The sequence below is a fragment of the Heptranchias perlo genome, chromosome 40 (genome assembly GCF_035084215.1).
Source record: "Heptranchias perlo isolate sHepPer1 chromosome 40, sHepPer1.hap1, whole genome shotgun sequence".
In the NCBI taxonomy this organism is placed as follows: Eukaryota; Metazoa; Chordata; class Chondrichthyes; order Hexanchiformes; family Hexanchidae; genus Heptranchias; species Heptranchias perlo.
The window spans coordinates 2,174,882-2,191,662 of record NC_090364.1 but is presented as its reverse complement, the minus strand read 5'-3'; the positions used below and the strand labels follow the sequence as shown (position 1 = coordinate 2,191,662).

At 52.5% G+C, this 16,781-nt stretch overlaps 2 protein-coding genes across 2 annotated transcripts in view; both read left to right on the top strand.

The window, feature by feature from the left end:
• josd1 (Josephin domain containing 1) overlaps positions 1-11,831 on the top strand; it is a 39,019-nt gene extending 27,188 nt beyond the window's left edge. The window contains exons 6-7 of the transcript XR_010958721.1: positions 7,231-7,274; positions 11,813-11,831. The gene's annotated coding sequence lies outside the window, so the exon portion shown is untranslated. The remainder of the gene's footprint in view (positions 1-7,230; positions 7,275-11,812) is intronic.
• On the top strand, positions 23-16,743 carry LOC137305477 (chromobox protein homolog 7-like). Its single transcript, XM_067974314.1, has 6 exons — positions 23-141; positions 7,231-7,274; positions 11,813-11,878; positions 13,276-13,342; positions 13,874-14,210; positions 15,538-16,743. Exons 1-6 carry the CDS (start codon positions 73-75, stop codon positions 15,705-15,707), a joined length of 753 nt encoding a protein of 250 aa, XP_067830415.1. The 5' UTR covers positions 23-72; the 3' UTR covers positions 15,708-16,743.
• Positions 16,744-16,781: the final 38 nt, after the last annotated feature.

Below are 16,781 nucleotides of genomic sequence, written 5' to 3'. Positions count from 1 at the left end.
TATCGGGCACGCGCGGGTGAAAATGTTGCGCAGGAAGAAAGCTGCGGGCCCGGGCAGCGCGAGCCAGGCTGCATGGAGCTGTCTGCAATCGGGGAGCAAGTGTTCGCGGTGGAGAATATCAGGAAGAAGCGCATCAGAAAGGTAATCCGTGCAAAAAAAAAAAAAAAATGCAAATCGCACGTGGGTGCAAGAACTTTAATGCACCGCAGTCAATTTTTTAAAAAAAAAATTATTTTTTTTCAAAACGAAATGAAATAGATAGAGGCGAAGGAAGGATTTTTTTTTAAAAAAAAACACCACCACACTGCATTGAAACCTAAAACCCAGCAGCTGTCAGAACCTCCGGAAGAGATGAGATGGGAGGGGAAAGGTTTGTTTTGGGGGGGGGGGGTGGGTGGGTGGTGGGGTTGTATTAAACATTTGATAATTAAACCAAATAACAACTAATGCAAACAGATATCAATAATGCAAAATAAAAAATCAGGTGTTGCTCAACACCAATTGCAAAGGAGGGGTTTTTTTTTTCGCGGTGGAATAAATCTGCGAAGATGAAACGGTGCAAAGTATTGAGAATATTTACTAATTGTAGATGTAAGGGATGAGGGTGAAAAATGTTGCAAGTGGAGATTGTAATCAAGGTGTTAAAAGTTTAAAAATGCACAGTGAGCAAAGCGGGTTGTGAACTTGCGACATTTATTTGCTGTTTGGCGCCGAATCTTGCTGGGAGTTAATTGTATCAATTAATAGAAGATTAATTAGTCAATAAATTATTTCATGCAAAAGGCACCAGTGGTAATTATGCAAAAGAACTACCAGCAAAACGATGTTCTTAGAACCCCCAATTTAATCAGAAAAAGATATAAATTATTGAACAATTAATAACATAACAAGTGCCCCACATGGGTCGTTTGGAGTGCAGAGAATGCAAAATATAAGACGGGATGAGATCACTGTTGCTCATCTTTGTTATCGATCTGCATGGAATTACAAAAGTAGTTATTGGTGCATTCCTAGCAACTTTAGCACAGGTCGGGGCTGCTCAGCCCATCGTACCTGGACCTGGAGCTAATCCTCTGATCCCCTTTCCCTGCCCTTATTTTTTATCTACATGCATGTTTTTCAAAAAGTATAAGGTGGGCAGAGAGGAGTCAGTTCAAAACTGCACAGGGCAAGGGTAGGATGTATTGGAGAGAGGGAGTGATTCCTGCCCCAGTGTGTAAGGCAGGATCTGGATTAGCTATAATGCAGCACCCCTTGGTCGATTGGCCTGTTGAAGCTCCATGTTTAGGTTCTCGTGAAAATGGGCATTTGTGCAGGGAACCACTGCAGCTGTGGGACTGTACACTCCCGCCAGACTCAGCACCTGCTGGAGAGGAAGGGAGGAAAATTATAAAGATCCCACACCCCCACCCACACACCCCCACCAACACCTCCACACCCCCACACACACCCACCCCACACGCACCCACACACACACACCCCGATTGTTGAACATGTTTTGGGAAACATAGAATGTTATTTTAATCGGAATAGCCTGTGGGACTGCTCATCATGTTAACACTGATGCAGGGTATTGGGCAAATCGGATGAGGATGGAGGCCTGAGGAGTTGGGCGCCACCAACATTGGAAAGAGTAGCGAGCAGGGCCGGGAGGGCAGGAGGTCACGATTACAGGGCGGACGGACGCGTCAGCCCAGGCCACGAGCTCCTCTGCTGCCGGCCATGCTCCTGTGTGGCCTCCACAGGTGGAATAGCCTGTCGATACTCGTGGTCCCGGCCCAAAGATGAGGATGAGCCGGTATTGGATTACAGAAGGTGGCAGTGAGATAGTAGGGAAGAGTCAGCCTCGCCCGGAGAGGAGAGAAGGGGAGCAGTTTCGGGTTGGCGCTGTGGATTTGTGTTTTGAGTGGGTTCTGATGGCTCACCTGCATGGGGAGATTCAGAAATTGCATCCCACACTGTCCCGTCCTGCCGACTCCCTCCCTCTCTCCCCCAATGGGCCAGGTACTTGTTCTCTTGTTTCCTCACAAGGCCCCTGTGATTAAGGACATTTATTTAAGCACCTGACAGGTTATCAACCTGCTGACAGCAGGGTAAACAACAGTGAACTGGGCCTTGCTTCTGACTCGTGTACACAACCAAATATCCAACAGGTGTGACAGAGACTGAGCGTTCACTGATTGTACACTCGGGTATTAGAAATACATTGTGAGGCTCTTTTTTTTGACCGTTTATTGTCTACAAGCCACTGACCGCCCCTTGGCCTGGAGCCCGTCTCCCGGCACCCTGCCTATTCCTTCCAGTCACCTGGTGGACGGTCAGCGTACCTGAGGGGACTTGGGTTGGATGTTGGCCTTTGACACCTGGGTGCGGGTCCCAAATGAAACAGGATTGTTTCAGCCTAGTTCCAAATGGGCTTGAGGCTATCGCACAAAATTTGAAATCTCAGGACATAGTTTGCTAGAAATGGAAAATGTCACACTGGTGCAGTAAGGGGGCTTTACTCTGTATCTAATCCGAGCTGTACCTGCCCTGGGAGTGTTTGATGGGACAGTGTAGAGGGAACTTTACTCTGTATCTAACCCGTGCTGTACCTGCCCTGGGAGTGTTTGATGGGACAGTGTAGAGGGAGCTTTACTCTGTATCTAACCCATGCTGTACCTGCCCTGGGAGTGTTTGATGGGACAGTGTAGAGGGAACTTTACTCTGTATCTAACCCGTGCTGTACCTGCCCTGGGAGTGTTTGATGGGACAGTGTAGAGGGAGCTTTACTCTGTATCTAACCCGTGCTGTACCTGCCCTGGGAGTGTTTGATGGGACAGTGTAGAGGGAGCTTTACTCTGTATCTGACCCATGCTGTACCTGCCCTGGGAGTGTTTGATGGGACAGTGTAGAGGGAACTTTACTCTGTATCTAACCCGTGCTGTACCTACTCTGGGAGTGTTTGATGGGACAGTGTAGAGGGCGCTTTACTCTGTATCTAACCAGTGCTGTACCTGCCCTGGGAGTGTTTGATGGGTCAGTGTTGAGGGAGCTTTACTCTGTATTTAACCCGTGCTGTACCTGCCCTGGGAGTGTTTGATGGGACAGTGTAGAGGGAACTTTACTCTGTATCTAACCCGTGCTGTACCTGCCCTGGGAGTGTTTGATGGGACAGTGTGGAGGGAGATTTACTCTGTATCTAACCCGTGCTGTACCTACTCTGGGAGTGTTTGATGGGACAGTGTTGAGGGAGCTTTACTCTGTATCTAACCCGTGCTGTACCTGCCCTGGGAGTGTTTGATGGGACAGTGTGGAGAGAGCTTTACTCTGTATCTAACCCGTGCTGTACCTGCCCTGGGAGTGTTTGATGGGACAGTGTGGAGAGAGCTTTACTCTGTATCTAACCTGTGCTGTAGCTGCGCCACTTGGTGTAGGACAGGAAAGTTTAGTCGTAGATCCAACTGGGTGAGAGTCAGGGAGCTACTGGAATTCTTAATGCTGCAGTCCTGGTGGATGCCAGTGGGCAGTGGGGCTGATGCCAGTGGGCAGTGGGGCTGATGCCAGTGGGCAGTGGGGCTGATGCCAGTGGGCAGTGGGGCTGATGCCAGTGGGCAGTGGGGCTGATGCCAGTGGGCAGTGGGGCTGATGCCAGTGGGCAGTGGGGCTGATGCCAGTGGGCAGTGGGGCTGATGCCAGTGGCCAGCGTGCAGTGGGGCTGGAGCCAGTGGCCAGCGTGCAGCGGGGCTGGAGCCAGTGGCCAGCGTGCAGCGGGGCTGGAGCCAGTGGCCAGCGTGCAGCGGGGCTGGAGCCAGTGGCCAGCATGCAGCGGGGCTGGAGCCAGTGGCCAGCATGCAGCGGGGCTGGAGCCAGTGGCCAGCGTGCAGTGTGTGCAGCGGAGCTGATGCCAGTGGATAGTGTGTGCAGCGGAGTTGATGCCAGTGTGCTGTGTGTAGGAATATCCACACTGGAAGCGAAGTGAGGTCAATCGTCCCTCCTGGACTCACCTAGCGGCTCCTCATAGTGGGGATGGAGGGGGGAGGGAGAGGCCAGTGTGCCCTGCATGCTGGAATGAGCCAAGAGCAGGGCAAGGGGAGACGGTAGATGGACAGTCACAGAGTGGAATTCCTAGAGCAAAGGACGCTCCCTGGGGAGTGTGTTCTCTGGTGAGGGGGAATTAGGTGCACCAATCGGAGCGGTGCCACTCTCTGGGCCTGCCTGTTGGCTAATTTGAATGACAAATGCAGGTTCATTTTCCTTTTCTTTTGTCCCTTGGGTTTGAGTTGATAAACCAGTGAGGCGGCTGCACTGTTGAGGCAGGAGGGGGCCCTTTCATGCGATCCTGTGCACTAATGATCCCACGGTGATAACATAACAGCCACGACCCAGTTATTTTTTCTTCTTCTCTGGGGGTGGTTCTTTGGGTCCTGCCTGTCCATTTGGCCACCTGTCAGTCTAGACTGTCCTTGTGGGCAGGCTATTCGACTGGACGCCCGCTGGCATCACAGATGGTTCCAAAACTGTCTGCACCCTCAAAGGTGTTAGCAGTGACTCAGTGGCCTGACACTCTTGTCAGAAGGTCGTGGGTACAAGTCCCACACCAGAGACTTGAGCACCTAATCCATGCTGACACTCCCAGTGCAGTACTGAGGGAGTGCTGCACTGTCGGAGTTGCCGTCTTTTGGATGAGATGTGAAACCAAGACCCCGTCTGCCCCCTCAGGTGGACGTAAAAAATCCGACGGCCACTATTTGAAGAAGAGCAGGGGAGTTCTCCCCGGTGTCCTGACCAATATTTATCCCTCAACTAACACCACTGATAAACAGATTATCCGGTTATTATCACATTGCTGATTGTGGGATCTTGCTGTCCTCAAATTGACTGCTGAGTTTCCATATCTTACAACAGTTACTTTTTAAATAAATGGCTAGCAGATCTCCTGTGCTATTGCTCATTAGTACTCTCAACTGGAACAAGCTTTTAATGTTTAGCCTTAACCTGGACTGGCCCTTTAAGACCTCTGCTCAGGTCCCACCTGTGTGAATCCAGGTAATTGCAGCAGCTTGCAAATTGATGAGGCGAATGAGAGGTCAGCACATTTACGTGTGACACCTGCATTGTGACGTCCGGTGTGTGACTTCTAAAACACGATGTATTATTCTGCTGCTAAACTGTGGGCGCATGTTCCTTTAAGGCCATTTAAATGCGATTGCTCTCCATTCTTGACATGAACCTTGGGGCCAGGAGTGGACTTTCCATGTTTGGCCCACAGAAAGTCAGGACCAAGCAAATTCCCCATAGTAATGCTGCAGATGTCAGTCACGGGGATCCGCAGCTCCATCGAGTGGGTGGAGCCCATGATGGGGTAGAGTGTACACGGGCTGTGGGAGGAGATCCGATTAATTTGCAGATTCCTCAACTTCTTATGTTGCTGCCCTCGGTGTTCTGATTTATCCACCAGTGAGGTAACAGTGCTAAGAACAGCCCTTCCCAAATCTCCAGGCCCATGAAATTCAAACAGGACAATATTGACAACTACAAACAAGGCTCCGCTGACTGGGCTTGTGGGCTCGAGTGGGAAGGTCCAAGGAGCAAGTGTTGTCCCCGGGGTGGTTTGGACACCCCTTTCCAAACCAGTTCCACACCTGGTGCCTTGACTTTGCCTTTAATTGATCTAGATTGTAAATTTGGTATCTTTACAATTTCTGGTCTCCACTTCAGACCTGGGTGAATGTTAGTGGAACAGAACACTTCATGTTTCAACATCAAACACTCCCAGCACGGGTTAGACACAGAATAAAGCTCCCTCTACACCGTCCCATCAAACACTCCCAGCACGGGTTAGATAGAGAGTAAAGCTCCCTCTACACCGTCCCATCAAACACTCCCAGCACGGGTTAGATACAGAGTAAAGCTCCCTCTACACCGTCCCATCAAACACTCCCAGCACGGGTTAGATAGAGAGTAAAGCTCCCTCTACACCGTCCCATCAAACACTCCCAGCACGGGTTAGATACAGAGTAAAGCTCCCTCTACACCGTCCCATCAAACACTCCCAGCACGGGTTAGATACAGAGTAAAGCTCCCTCTACACCGTCCCATCAAACACTCCCAGGGCAGGTACAGCACGGGTTAGATACAGAGTAAAGCTCCCTCTACACCGTCCCATCAAACACTCCCAGGGCAGGTACAGGGTTAGATACAGGGTAAAGCTCCCTCTACACCGTCCCATCAAACACTCCCAGCACGGGTTAGATACAGAGTAAAGCTCCCTCTACACCGTCCCATCAAACACTCCCAGCACGGGTTAGATACAGAGTAAAGCTCCCTCTACACCGTCCCATCAAACACTCCCAGCACGGGTTAGATACAGAGTAAAGCTCCCTCTACACCGTCCCATCAAACACTCCCAGCACGGGTTAGATACAGAGTAAAGCTCCCTCTACACCGTCCCATCAAACACTCCCAGCACGGGTTAGATACAGAGTAAAGCGCCCTCTACACCGTCCCATCAAACACTCCCAGCACGGGTTAGATACAGAGTAAAGCTCCCTCTACACTGACCCATCAAACACTCCCAGGGCAGGTACAGCACGGGTTAGATACAGAGTAAAGCTCCCTCTACACTGTCCCATCAAACACTCCCAGGGCAGGTACAGCACGGGTTAGATACAGAGTAAAGCGCCCTCTACACTGTCCCATCAAACACTCCCAGGGCAGGTACAGCACGGGTTAGATACAGAGTAAAGCTCCCTCTACACTGACCCATCAAACACTCCCAGGGCAGGTACAGCGTTAGATACAGAGTAAAGCTCTACACCGAACAAATCTCACTTCCAATCTCGGAAGAGCTCCCATTACTGTACCAGTGTGAGATTTTTCTCTTTCCCGCACCAGCCTTCTCTCCATCAGGGACGATGCTCACTCGGGTCTGGAAAGCCACACATTTCACATAACATATCGCTGTGTAAAGAGGCAGCATCGTAGACGTTGCTTTCAGGGCTGGTGGCCCTCGCTCGGGTTCTGCTTGTGGTCACGGGGGAACCACGGCTAGCCCGACTGGAAGCCACTTTAGCTAAAACTCGCTTTGCAAATCTGCACGAATGTGATGTGGCCGCAATGTGCCTTCATAACTCGTGCTCGCACTGCGACTGACCCCCGTCCCGGGCGACCGTGATTAGCCGATGAGCCAATAATCTGTGCTGCACTCCGCGATTGCCTGACAGCAGTTTCTCCTGTGCTTGTTTTCAGGGCAAAGTGGAATACCTTGTGAAGTGGAAGGGATGGCCCCCAAAGTAAGTATCCAAACTCTCAATTCCTTCCATAGTTTTCCCCCTCTGTCTGCTCCTTTGTGCAGGTTTGTGGCCCCATTCCTCTGCCATCCCATAACCTTGTTGTGGGTTTCTATTTCGTTGGGTGTGATGTCGTTTGCAAGTCTTGATCTTTGTTTTCAAACTGCGTCCGTCAGCTGGGCTGGGGGTTCTCCTGCTTCTGACTCACAAGGTCATGGGGGGGGGGGGTCGGGGGTCGGGGGGTCAGCCCCCCCCCCCCGTGAGTTGAGCTTGTAACCTAGGCCGACACTCCGTCGGTGCGGGTGAGGGGGGAGATGTCCTGGTCTGGTTGTCAGCTCTCCAGGATTGCCCTGGAATCTCCAGGACGATGCTGGGAGCAAAAACCCAGGGGAGAAAATCATAGGGGCATTAAACAGAATCGTGTTGTTTTTCATTTTCTTGGAACACTTCTGTTTATTAGTTACAAAAATATTGGCGATGTGGGGAAAAAAAAGGTCTGTTTCACCAACAGTCAAGGTTGATCCAATTGGGTAACAAAGAGTCTGTTCCCTTTCCCATTGGCCGTGGGAAGGCAGTGCGCCTGGGGGATGGACCAATGGCGGGAGAGTTTGGGGGCAGGGCGGGGCGGTTCGAGGCAGGAGGTCATGTGTTGAAACTTCCAGGAATACGGCCAACCAGAGTTGGCAACCCTATGCCCTGGTGAGACGTTAAACCAAGTCCTGTTGAGCTGGTTCTGGAGGTTTCCGATGAATGGTGACGATCTCTTGGCTGCTGTTTGGACAAATGCCTGCTTTGTTTGCCGACATTATCAGCGACTCCTTCAAAACCAAACCATAATACGTGGCGCTTTGGGGCGTTAGAGAAGTCGGGGAGTTAGGATTGGCCAACGGGCGGGGCGGGGGAGCCGAGTACTGGGAAATGCTGATCAAAATCATGAGGGGTTTTGATAGAGTAAATAAGGAGAAACTGTTTCCAGTGGCAGGAGGGTCGGTAACCAGAGAACACAGATTTAAGATAATTGGCAAAAGAACCAGAGGGCAGAGGAGGAAACTTTTTTTTACGAAGCGAGTTGTTCTGATCTGGAATGCGAAAGGGCGGTGGAAGCAGATTCAATAATAACTTTCAAAAGGGAATTAGATAAATACTTGAAAAGAAAAAGTTTGCAGGGCTATGGGGAAAGAGCAGGGGGAGCGGGACTAATTGGATAGCTCTTTCAAAGAGCCAGCACAGGCACGATGGGCCGAATGGTCGCCTTCTGTGCTGGAACATACTATGACTCACTCAAGTCTGAAGGCCGGGAATCGCACAGACTCGAAGCCCGAACCTGGAGGCCGAAGACAGAGGTTCCTGGGAGCGACGAGACATTTCCTCCAAAGCCACATTGGCCAAACTCAAAACGATTGGGAGGGGTCGTGACCCCTCGTTGGCAGTGTCGCTGTTTCTGAGGGACAGAGAGTAAACTTCGATAACGATGAACGTTCTTTCTAATTAAATCCGCACTGCGTGGCACGTCCTTCCCCACGTGTGTGCGCGTTGATGCATCACCGTCAGGGCCACTGCTTCACAACTTGTATTTATTTTATTCGTTCATGGGATGTGGACGTCGCTGGCGAGGCCCTAACCCTAACCCTAATTGCCCTTGAGAAGGTGGTGAGCCGCCGCCTTGAACCATGAGAACTTGAATTTCTGTTGAGCATCTTCCCGATGATTCACCTTCGACAGCACCTCCCAAACCCGCCACCTCCACCACCCAGAAGGACAAGGGAACACCACCACCTCCAACTTACACACCACCCTGACTGCGACATGTATCAGCCGTTCCTCGTGGTCACTGGGTCAAAATCCTGGAACTCCCGACTGTTGGAGAACCTTCACCACACGGACTGCAGCGGTTCAAAAAGACGATGGCTCACTACCACCACTTTCTCAAGGGGCAACTAGGGATGGGCAATAAATGCCGGCCTTGCCAGCGGCGCCCACATCCCCAGAATGAATAATAAAATATATAACGCCAAGGGGAGCAGGGATATGGACTCTTGGGCACGCCAGGGTTGACTGTACAGGCTGAGGAGCAGTGAGTGTTGGAGGCCATGCCGTAGTCCCTGGGTTACGACAGGTGCCAGGAGAGGGAACTGCCATGCAGGGCAGAGCCTTTATCAGGGGGGTGGAGTGGTCAGTGGTATCGAAGGTGGTGGATAGTTCAAAGAAGATGAAAGAGAGCGCCTTTCATAACCTCAGGCTGTCCCAAAGTGCTTCACAGCCAATGAAGTGCTTTTGAAGTGTCGTCGCTGTTGTAATTTTGGGAAACTCGGCTGCTAATTTGTGCACAGCAAGATCCCACAAACAGCAAGACGATAAATGACCAGGTAATTTTTTTTAGTGATGTTGGTTGAGGTATAAATATTGTCCCAGGACTCCCCTGCTCTTCTTCGAAATAGCACCAAGGAATCTTTTACATCCACCTGAGAGGGCAGACGGGGCCTTGGTTTAACATCTCATCCGAAAGACGGCACCTCCGACAGTGCAGCACTCCCTCAGTGCAGCATTGGGAGTGTCGGCCTGGATTATGGGGCTCGAGTCTCTGGAGTGGGGCTTGAACCCACAACCTTCTGATTCTGAGGCGAGAGAGTGCTGCCCACAGAGCTGCCATGGTTGATGTGAAATATCCTGAAGTGGAACTGGAGAAAGATGAAGAAAACCAAACTGGGATTTTTTTAATTGATTGCATTTTATATTATAGCGGGCTTTCCTGTGTGTGTGTCTCTCTCTGTCTCTCTATCTCTGTGTCTCTATTTCTGTGTTTCACTGTGTTTGTGTGTGTCTCTGTTTCTGTGTCTGTAAGTGTGATTGTTGTGTGTGTAGTGTGCCTGTGTATGTGTGTCTCCCCGTGTGTGTGTGTCTGTGTCTCTCTCTCTCTCTCGCTCTCATGCAGCACGCACATGTATATTGCCCCATGGCGCTGTGTGTATGTATCTCTTCGTGGCGCTGTGTGTGTGTGTGTGTGTGTATCTCTCTCTCCGTGGCGCTGTGTGTGTGTGTGTGTGTGTGTGTCTCTCCGTGGCGCTGTATGTGTGTGTGTGTGTATCTCTCCGTGGGGCTGTGTGTGTGTGTGTGTGTATCTCTCCGTGGCGCGCTGTGTGTGTGTGTGTGTGTGTGTGTGTGTGTGTGTGTGTCTCTCCGTGGCGCTGTGTGTGTGTGTGTGTATCTCTCCGTGGGGCTGTGTGTGTGTGTGTGTGTGTGTGTGTGTGTATCTCTCCGTGGGGCTGTGTGTGTGTATCTCTCCGTGGCGCTGTGTGTGTGTGTGTGTGTGTGTGTGTGTCTCTCCGTGGCGCTGTGTGTGTGTGTGTGTGTGTGTGTGTGTGTGTATCTCTCCGTGGGGCTGTGTGTGTGTGTGTGTGTGTGTGTATCTCTCCGTGGGGCTGTGTGTGTGTGTGTGTGTGTGTGTGTGTCTCTCCGTGGGGCTGTGTGTGTGTGTGTGTGTGTGTGTGTGTGTCTCTCCGTGGCGCTGTGTGTGTGTGTGTGTGTGTGTGTGTGTGTATCTCTCCGTGGGGCTGTGTGTGTGTGTGTATCTCCGTGGCGCTGTGTGTGTGTGTGTGTGTGTGTGTGTGTGTGTATCTCTCCGTGGGGCTGTGTGTGTGTGTGTGTGTGTGTGTGTGTGTATCTCTCCGTGGCGCTGTGTGTGTGTGTGTGTATCTCTCCGTGGGGCTGTGTGTGTGTGTGTGTGTGTGTCTCTCCGTGGCGCTGTGTGTGTGTGTGTGTGTGTGTGTGTGTGTGTGTATCTCTCCGTGGGGCTGTGTGTGTGTGTGTATCTCTCCGTGGCGCGCTGTGTGTGTGAGCTGCTTGTCCTGGTGCTGGAGTTAGTCATGTGATGTTATGTCTCTCGGGATTCCCGACGCTCTGCAGTATTCCTGCAGTACAGCGGGGGAGGGCTGGGTTAGTGAGCGCGTGCGAGCGAGTGCACGAGTGAATGAGTGAGCAATCCATGACACAGGCTGCTGACTCTAGTTAACGCTTCGAGTACCTGAGTGGTGTGTGTTGCACTCACTCGGTGATCCTGTTAATCGAGGACCGACCCCATTTAACTTTCCCTCATTAAGAACCAATTTGCACCATCAGTAACCCTTAGAAAAAAAATGAAACCTGCGCAAATAATTATATTTCAGGTTTTGGGTCAGCCATGAACCATTAATCAGATCATTGCTGTGGGTCTGATGACTTCTCTCTCTCCTGGTTCTGTGCTCACTGCACTGGTACAACAGCTGAAACCTCCCTCTACAAAACATATAGAACAGTCGGTGATGATAGCCGTTTATTTTCTCGGATGCCCTCCGGACTCTGGCTGTAAAACGCTTTGGGACTTCCTGAGGGTGTGAGAGGCACGATAGAAATGCAAGTTCGTTCTTGCTTTCTTTTTAATATTCATCCCTCAACCAACACCACCAAAAAAAAAACCCGATGTATTTACTGAGGACCTGACAATGATCCCAGTGATGGTCTCGTGGTTGAATCTGTGGCTCGAACTCTCTTTGTTTCTGATGCAGGTACAGCACGTGGGAGCCCGAGGACCACATTCTGGACCCGCGACTCGTCATGGCTTATGAGGAAAAGTAAGAAGAGTTTTCGCTACGGTTTGGACAATGGGTTGTTCGACCATAAGCAATCTTTTACAGATGCAAGAATGGTTTTATGTTTGGGCTCGGTACTGCCGTGCTAATGGTGCTGGGCTAGTAACCTAGAGTTCAAATCCCAGAGTTCAAGGTGTGAAATTGAACTCAGTGAATCTGGTAATTTGAGGTTGACACTGGATAGAATGACCAGGAAAGCTGTCGAATTGTTCCCATTGACGGAAGGGTCAAGGACCAGAGGACATAGATTTACGGCGATTGGCAAAAGAACCAAAGGTGACATGAGGAAAAACTTTTTTACACAGCAAGTGGTTAGGATCTGGAATGCACTGCCCGAGGGGGTGGTGGAGGCAGATTCAATCATGGCTTTCAAAAGGGAACTGGATAATTACTTGAAAGGAAAAAATTTGCAGGGCTACGGGGATAGGGCGGGGGAGTGGGAATAGCTGGATTGCTCTTGCATAGAGCCGGCATGGACTCGATGGGCCGAATGGCCGCCTTCCGTGCTGTAACGTTTCTATGATTGGTGTAAAAATCCAACTTACTGTCTTTTAGGGAAGGTAACCTGCCTCCAATCCCCAGTCCGGCCTACACGTGACTCCAGTCCCACACCATGTGGCTGACTCTTACTGCTGTCGGGGCAACAAGGGATGGGCAGTAATAATGGGTACGGATTCCGCCATTGGACTAATAATCCAGAGACTGAGAGTTCAAATCCCACTGCGGGCAGTTTGAGAATTTGAATTCATTTTTTAAAAAAATCTGGAAATAAAAATCTGGTCTCAGTAAAAGTGACCATGAAACTATCGGATTGTCGTAAAAACCCAACTGGTTCACTCATGTCCTTTCGGGAAGGAAACCTGCCGTCCTTAACCCGGTCTGGGCTTATACGTGACTCCAGTCCCACACCGACGTGGTTGACTCTTAACTGCCCTCTGAAGTTGCCCAGCGAGCCCCTCAGTTGAAACAAAACTCTACAGACAATAACAAGACCTGCACCACACGGACTGCAGTGGTTCAAGAAGAAGGCCCACCACCATCTTCTCAGGGCAACTGGGATAAATGCCAGCGATGCCCAAATCCCGAGAACAAATATTTTGTTCAAAAACTGGAGCCTGAAACTTACAAGCAATTTTCTGGCCTCTGACCTGAAGAAATGATTGACTGTTTAGATCACCGGACTAGTGGGGCAGACCAGTCACACTGGAACTACGGACCCCAGTCGACCTGCGAGCACGGACCCTCAGGCCCCGTTGCTATGGTTACCTGTAAATTGCACTGAGTTTTTTTTTTCTGTTAAATGTGAACCCAGAGTTCAGTAACTATAATCCAACCCCTGTCTTGTCTCCCCTTTTAACACCTGGCTTGTCCTTCGCCAGGGAGCAGAGAGACCGTGCGCTGGGTTACAGGAAACGAGGCCCTAAACCGAAGCGATTCCTTCTACAGGTGAGTGTTGGCCGTGCGGGTGATGAGAGGGGGAACCGAGAAAAAAAATGATGATTAAAGGATTCGACAGGGTGGATAGAGAGAAACTATTTCCTCCGGTGGGGGGAGTCCAGAACAAGGGGGCATAACCTTAAAATTAGAGCCAGGCCGTTCAGGGGCGATGTCAGGAAGCACTTCTTCACGCAAAGTGGGAGTGGAAATCTGGAACTCTCTTCCCCCAAAAATCTTTCAATTGAAAATATCAAAACCGAGATTGGGTTTATGGGTTACTGAACCAAGGATAGATGGAGTTAAGATACAGATCAGCCATGATCTAATTGAATGACTGAAGAGGCTCGAGGGGCTGAATGGCCTCCTCCTGTTCCTATGTTCAGTTGTATCAAACCAGCTACGCAGCGGCTCAGGAAGGCGGCCCACCATCACCACCTCAGGGCACCTGGAGAATGGGCAATAAATGCCGGCTTTGCCAGCGATGCCCACGTGATGGATAAAAAACCTTTGTGTGTAATTGGTGTTACCTTTTATTCGCAGAGGATCTATGGGATGGATCTGCGGAGCGCAGACAAGCTGAAGGAGAAGGGGAAACTGCACCTGTCGCTGGCCAGGCGGTTCGACGGTAACTCGGTCTCGGGCCCGGCCCAGCGGGAGCTCGGGGAAAACGGGAAACGGATCCAGTTTTCACTCAGTCGGAAGCACAAGTACTTCAAACTGGCCCAGCCGCAGACGGCCAGAGCCTCCAGCTTGTCGGAGAATCACGGGGCCAGTGAGTGTTCGGAGGATACCGGGCGGGACCTGAGCGAGAAATTCCCAGACTCCGAGTTCGAGGATGAAGAAGTGGAAAGCGAGGTGTTCCCGGAGAGGACGGAAGGTGCGTGAGAGGATGGGAGCCCCGCTCCTGGTCACTGTCGCTGACTTTATCTTTGCCAAGTGTCCTGCTGTGAAAGGTGCTCGAGAAATGCAAGTTCTTTCTGTCTGTCTTTTAAATGAAAGCCAATCCCCTCCCTTCCCCCCCATTTGTTTCTGTGTTTCATGATGTGGAGATATCGATCGTTGAGGTTATTTATGATCAGTAATCGTCAGTGAATTTATCCCCCATCTCCGGTCATGGTTCCCCCCCGCCATTGGCAATAGGTGGCCCCCTGCATCAGAATGGTACAGATCCCTCCCTTGCCCCCTCCCCTTCGGCTCCCCCCTCCGTCACCCCCCCCCCAACTCAATCCCCGGCCCTGCCCCCGCCCCATCCCCGGCCCTGCCCCCGCCCCATCCCCGGCCCTGCCCCCGCCCCATCCCCGGCCCTGCCCCCGCCCCGCCCCCGGCCCTGCCCCCGCCCCATCCCCGGCCCTGAACGGCCCCGCCCCGCCCCGCCCCAGGCCCTGCCCCGCCCCGCCCCCGGCCCTGCCCCCGCCCCATCCCCGGCCTGCCCCCCGCCCATCCCCGGCCCCGCCCCCGCCCCCGCCCCCGCCCTCCCCGGCCCCACCCCGCCCCCCCACCCCGCCCCCCCCCCCCCCCGGCCCCCGCCCCCCCGCCCCACCCCTGGCCCCCCCCGCCCCACCCCCGGCCCTCCCCCCCCGCCCCACCCCGGCTGCCCCCCGGCCCCACCCCCGGCATGCCCCCCGGCCCTGCCCCCGCCCCACCCCCGGCCCTCGCCCCCGCCCCACCCCCGGCCCTGCCCCCCGCCCCCCCACCCCCGGCCCTGCCCCCGCCCCATCCCCGGCCCTCCCCCCGCCCCACACCCCCGGCTGCCCCCCCCCGGCCCGCCCCCCGCCCGCTCCCTGGCCCCCGCCCCCTTTCTCCCGCCCACGCCCTGGCCCCCCCCCCCCCCCCCATTCCCTTTTCACTCCATCTCCCTCTTTTCAATTTCATTCTCACTCTGCTTCTCTCTCTTTTTAAAGCTCCCTCTCCCCCCCGCCCGTTCCTTTCATCTACTTAAATTTCTTCTTCCGCTGCTTAGCGACGCTGTGTGTGTGTGTGTGTGTGTGTGTGCGAGAATGCAAGTTGTCGTAGAGTGGGGAAGGGGGCGGGGGGGGAGGGGGAGGGGGGGGGAGAGGTCACCGAACCTCCCGCGGGGAAGGCGGAGCGGGCTTATCGCTAATGGGGTTTGGGAATCAGCGAGTGGAGGGCGCGATCCGCGTCCCAGCGCAGTCGGAGAGCGACTCACAAACTCCGCCTCTTTTCTTCTCCCCTCTTGTCTGCAGGAGCCGCCTCTCCCGTTGGACCGACTGCCTCGATCCCCGCCGGCTGGCATCCTGCCATCCCCCTCGGTGATGTCACGGTGACCGACGTCACGGCCAACTCCCTGACGGTGACCTTTCGAGAAGCGCTGGTGGCCGAGGGCTTTTTCAGGGATCGCAGTTCAAATTGCTAGCCCCCCAAAAAAAAAAGAACGAAGGAAATCGCATCCGTCCCGAGTGAAATATTTTGTTTCCCATTTTCCAAAAAAAAAGAAAAAAAAAAATAATGGTCTGTGTTTATAAAACCAGTCGTTGTGTCTGTCGCAGTAGAACAGTTAGTTTCTACAAGGAGTAACGTACGATGTCATGTCTCCACTGAGAGCTGCTTCCCCAGCCTGGGACCCCTGTCACACAGGAGACGTCACGCCGGCCCCTCGACACCTTCATTGGATGGCTGTGTTCTCGCGGTTGCCAGGCAGCGGCCAATGGCTAAGCGTCTAGCTTTTTTTTTTAAGGAAAAGGCCAAAGATGGGCAATTTTTAAGTCTGTGCCTCGAAGGAGGAGAATTCTATATTTGCACAAAGGGACGGTGTAGATTTAATGAGTAGCCTGGGACGTGCAGTGGTTTCAGTAACTTGGCTACGCAGCGTGTGACGGATGCCCAGACCTTTCGATGGGGGCCGTGGGAATGCTGATTTTTGCCGCAATCATCAATCAATTAATGTTTGCCAGCACAAAGTGCGGGTTTGTGGGCTTATTTTCTTACCAGCTTCTTTTCTTTAAAGCCAACTTTTCTTTCCTTGGGCCGGTGGGGGGAGGGAGCAAGTTGCACACATTTGGGGGTCAGGGGTTAATGGTCAGCAGATCTCGCCCCCTCCCCCCCCCCAGCAGACTAGGGCTGTCACCGACACCTTCCCCCGCCCCCCCCAGGTCGGTCTGGCTCAGTACCACTCATCTGCATTTAGCACCTGACCATTTGCAGGAGCTTTGTTAACAATAGAGTTTTGTTCCTGTTGTAAGGTATGGATACTGTCGAGCTGGAGTCGGTGGCTGTTAACGATTCTGTCGATTTTTTAATGAAGTGTTTCTGGTTTTAATAATCTGCAGTTACTCCCATCGGTGAGAGTGAAGGGGGGGAAGAGAGTGAGGGAGCTCAGGGTTAGTGAGAGGGAGAGAGTGAGAGAACGCAGGGTTAGGGGGAGAGAGGTAGAGAAAGAGAGTGCAGGATTGCAGGGGGAGAGGGCGCTGGGTGAGGGGGAAGAGAGGGA

Bases quoted from the DNA above. Each gene is read 5' to 3' on its own strand.
- LOC137305477 (XM_067974314.1), top strand. From the start codon at position 73: ATGGAGCTGTCTGCAATCGGGGAGCAAGTGTTCGCGGTGGAGAATATC. The intron at 142-7,230 runs GTAATCCGTGCA...GCTTGTTTTCAG, and splicing joins GGAAGAAGCGCATCAGAAAG to GGCAAAGTGGAATACCTTGT. The intron at 7,275-11,812 runs GTAAGTATCCAA...TTTCTGATGCAG, and splicing joins TGGAAGGGATGGCCCCCAAA to GTACAGCACGTGGGAGCCCG.